At 37.2% G+C, this 4156-nt stretch overlaps 1 protein-coding gene across 1 annotated transcript; it reads right to left on the bottom strand.

The window, feature by feature from the left end:
* Positions 1 to 235: 235 nt before the first annotated feature.
* LOC112503246 lies at positions 236 to 3759 on the bottom strand. The gene is made up of 2 exons (XM_025107307.1): positions 3386 to 3759; positions 236 to 498 (listed from the first exon to the last, which is right to left on the bottom strand). Exons 1-2 carry the CDS (start codon positions 3740 to 3742, stop codon positions 469 to 471), a joined length of 387 nt encoding a protein of 128 aa, XP_024963075.1. The 5' UTR covers positions 3743 to 3759; the 3' UTR covers positions 236 to 468.
* Between the last annotated feature and the right edge of the window lie 397 nt (positions 3760 to 4156).

The following is a 4156-nucleotide window of genomic DNA, read 5'->3' as shown; positions in this document are numbered from 1 at the left end:
ACTTGTATATTCCAAGTCTTCACGGAAACAATCTATCCCTTGCGGTAGAAGCATGGTCACCGGCAGACACTGCCTCTATATTGGGTATACTGGGTTCGTTTGGTTTGGTTTGGCTTGGCTTATTCTACTTCTTTAAAAGTCCCCAGTGGGTTTGGCATTTCTTTGCCTATTAACAAGTACATCCAACCATCGTTAAACCCTACGCCATGTGGTTAGGTTTTTTTTACTATTCAAGTGACAGAAACTGCATGATTCTTTACTCAATTGGAAAGTTACAGTTAATGCCCAAAAAGATAAACTAAACTGGAAGCGCAAGTATTAAGTTGAAACACAAAAGGGATGTTCATGTTGATTCCAAAACAAAAACCCTTGGTTTAATACCCTGAAAACATGAAGCAAATATCATCCACATACCACATGTTAATCCTGTTCCACTTCATTCCTTTATCAAAGTGGATAGTTATTCATCTATTGCTTCTTTTCTTCAGCTTTCCTTGGCTGTAAAATAAAAGGACAAAATGCTGTTAAACTTATGTCATAGATGAGAAAATAGACATGAAATAAATTCGGAAGAAGAAAAAAAGCATAAAAAAGGAAGGCATTAAACTCCATTAGAAATCATGTTATCCATCGATCTAGAAATTATGTGCTTTCAGATGATGTTATTCATGGTTATTTCTTAATAGTTTTGATGTTCATTTCCTGCCCTAGAAGAAGTCTAACAAACCATGGTTTAGGGATTGTTTGGTTGGTTTTCGATCAAGTCCTGTGTGGATAAAAGTTGTCTGGATGAATTAATCTGTCTGTAAAGACTGGGAAGGTTTTTTCATAGATTGAAGAAGCGTGTTTTTTTATTGGGAGATGCAAGTTTGGAAAAAACTTGACTTTCTGCATAAAGCTTCCCCTTAAAAGCTTATTGAATAAGCCAAACTCTATATCATTAAGCCACTACCAAAAAGTCATATATAGTTGATTGAATAAGTTGTGAGTATCATTAAGCTGCTAACAAACATGCCCTTAGATGGTAATACAGAAAGCTATACATTTGATCATATCAAGATGGAAAACCTACAACAATGAACATGTGCACACATACCGATATCCAGAATAACAACGGAGGTAATAATTTGGTATGCCTACATAGCAGTAACACACAATTTTCAAATGGGCTTGTTTGGTCTATCATCCGCGGTTAAATCTCAGCAGAGGTGGGGTGTGGAGAGGGTAAGATGTATGCAGACCTGACCTCAACCCTAAAAGAGTAGAGCGGTTGTTTCCATGAAGACCCTGGCTTGTACAAAGTTTGCGAGAAAAAAAAAAGGATAAAGGTAACAGATTTGTGGAAAAGAAGTCTCTCATAAGAAGAACAAGAAAGAAAACTTGAAAACAAGACGGATAGTACTAAAATGTGAAAAACGAGTTAGAAGTAAGCAACAAAGTTCAACCTGAGAAAGAAACAAACATACAAATGGAAGCATGCACTATTTTGAGATAAAATACTGCTATCTACAATTATAAACATAAATATACTAAATTTCTAAAATCCTTCAAATTTCCTATCTCCACCCTTAGAGACAAAACCCTTCTTATCCTCCTTATCAAAAGCAACAATACCATCAACCCAATACACACACACACAATGTTATACAGCACGCCAATTGCTTTCGCTTCCTTGATGACCTTATGATGCAAGAGATCGTTGGTGTCCCATAAAAAGGAATGATAGGTTTTTCACAGCATGGCTCCATACAAAAAGATTAGACCGGTAATTGTCTCTCAACTTTCACATCCTTGTTCCAATTGCTTGGTGACTGATCCCAAAAAGTGATTTTTGATTACAAAGCTATATAGTTACTTATTCAAATGTTGGTTTTTTATTTGTTAATTCAAACAAGTTCCAGTGTTCCTGATAGTTCATCTAGCTTCACATCAGCTGATTAAGTTGAGATACAAGAAGCCCCCATACTTTTCTTTACATGCAATGACAAGATTCCAACAGAATAACCCTTAGAGGTAGCTCAACCAATAAGTCCTTGGGTTTACTCCACAGTGGTCGCCAGTTCGAGTCCCATCAGGGCCACTGGAGGTCTGCCTAGAGTTAACTTCAGGTCCAAGGGATTAGTCAAGATGCATGCAAGATGGCCCGGGCACCCACGATAATAAGAAAAGAAGATGCCAACGGAATCAAATCTAGTGCTATACTTTAGCATGAGTGAAAGTGTGAAACACATAAACGCCATAAGACAGGAAACTTGTGCTGCTCAGGGTGCAGCTTTTCCATTTATAAGTCATTTCTCAACATCCAAAAGAAGCTGCATCAACTAATAATGAAGTTTCGAGTATATTTAAACAATGAATTGCTACCACCAAGATAAGAAGTAATGCTCAATGAACACTAGTCGGTAGTCACCTCAGAACAGCTTAGCCAAACACTTTCAAATTCAATTAATTTTTTAAAATTTTGGGCAAAAAGTGAAACAAGAACAAAAATACAAATTGAAAAAGAAAGCTTATATAAAGGAATCCTACACAAATTGTGTGATTATGGAAGCCTCCACCCTGCTGATAACAAGCCACAGAGGATGAAGCTACAAGGAGGTTGGGCTACCTCAAATTTCAATTTCGCATATGTATGTATATACTTCTTGTCACAGATTGACCTTAGACAATAATATTAACATAGATAATTTTAACATACAGCCACTCTACTCTTTGAGGTAGAGGTCAGGTTTGCGTACATCTGACCCTCCTAAATTCCCACCTCAAGTGGGAATGTGGGATATACTAGGTTCATTTGGTCTATATACTTAGTAAGGCATCACATTAAGTTTCACTTTGCAGTAATGGGAAGTCGATGAAGAGGGCATCATAGTAACTTCAAAGCCACCACAGCAGAATACCTCAGCTATACATTCCAAAAGAAAGATTCGGATTATTTTATTTACGTCAACTATATAATCCAACTACAAAATCGATATTGATTCTTCGACAAATAACCCAAACCAAACCAACCAGTAAAGCCCACATAGGCTAGGGTTTGAGGAGGGTAAATGATTGTTTCCTTGAAAGCCATCTGCATGTGAAAAAGTGAGGCTAACAATAGTTTCCAATTTTCATTCTCATTGAGGTCAATTAAACTACTAACTTTTTGTTAAAAGATAACTTTGCACAGCAACTTTAAGCCACATCCCATCTCAGATCATTTATAATAAGATAGACGTTAGCATATGAATTATGTGAGTCTACTAACTAATAGTACCCTGCAACTATGATTTCAGGTGATATGGACATCACTTGAAGAACAATTACTTAATTCGAATTGTAAATGAAAGGAGGGAGTAATAATCAACAAAACCAGAAACGAGAATCAAATTACTTTTTCTACCTTAGTACCAGGGAACGATTGATGGAGCTCTTCCTCTGGAATAATAACGGGCCACTTCTCGCCAGCTTCACGAAACATTTGCTCCGTCTCGAGCTGCAGACCTTTTTCCAGAATCATCTTCCGGATGGTCTGTGCAGGTGTGGAGGTGGCATCAAAAACCTCCTCCACTCCATTTACGAATGTGACGGAGATCTGCGGTGGGTGGCTGTCAGTCCGGCGCTTGACCAACAACTGGCAGGAAGGATTGGATTCCTTGGCCGTTCGAGCATTGCACTGAGCCAAGAATTCCATACACGCCGCCGTGCGTGTATCTAGGGCATTGAATTCGATCTTCACTTTGGACAAGAACTTCAACATGACTCTCAATCGCAATCTCAATTAGGGACTCTCGATTGAATTGGCGTCTCCAATAGTTTGCTGGTTTTGATAAAAGTACAATAATAGTCCCTAGATTATCAATTGTTTGCATACTGTTACCTTTGACTTTGAATGAAAGCAATCCCAGTCCTGGAACATAATCTAAATCTTCGGAGTGCACAATTGGATATCACGTGTTTGGATGTACGTTTGGAAATTAATAGGGTGTTTGGTTTGAGATATAATAAAAAATGAAACTGTTTGGTTTTACATGATATAATGGAACCATTTTTCTAAAAGACCATATTCTCATTTTAGGTTAAATTGAGGAAAATGAATAATCATTTTTATCTTCATTCTCTGTCATTATCATATCATTTTTATTTCCAGTTTCATTTTCAAAACTGAACCAAA

The sequence above is a fragment of the Cynara cardunculus genome, unplaced genomic scaffold, assembly GCF_001531365.2.
Source record: "Cynara cardunculus var. scolymus isolate 2C unplaced genomic scaffold, CcrdV1 Un_Scaffold_2741, whole genome shotgun sequence".
Classification (NCBI taxonomy): Eukaryota; Viridiplantae; Streptophyta; class Magnoliopsida; order Asterales; family Asteraceae; genus Cynara; species Cynara cardunculus.
The sequence above is the reverse complement of the archived record's forward strand: the minus strand, read 5'-3'. Positions and strand labels throughout refer to the sequence as shown.

Bases quoted from the DNA above. Each gene is read 5' to 3' on its own strand.
- LOC112503246 (XM_025107307.1), bottom strand. From the start codon at position 3,742: ATGTTGAAGTTCTTGTCCAAAGTGAAGATCGAATTCAATGCCCTAGAT. The intron at 499-3,385 runs GTAGAAAAAGTA...TTTATTTTACAG, and splicing joins AATCGTTCCCTGGTACTAAG to CCAAGGAAAGCTGAAGAAAA.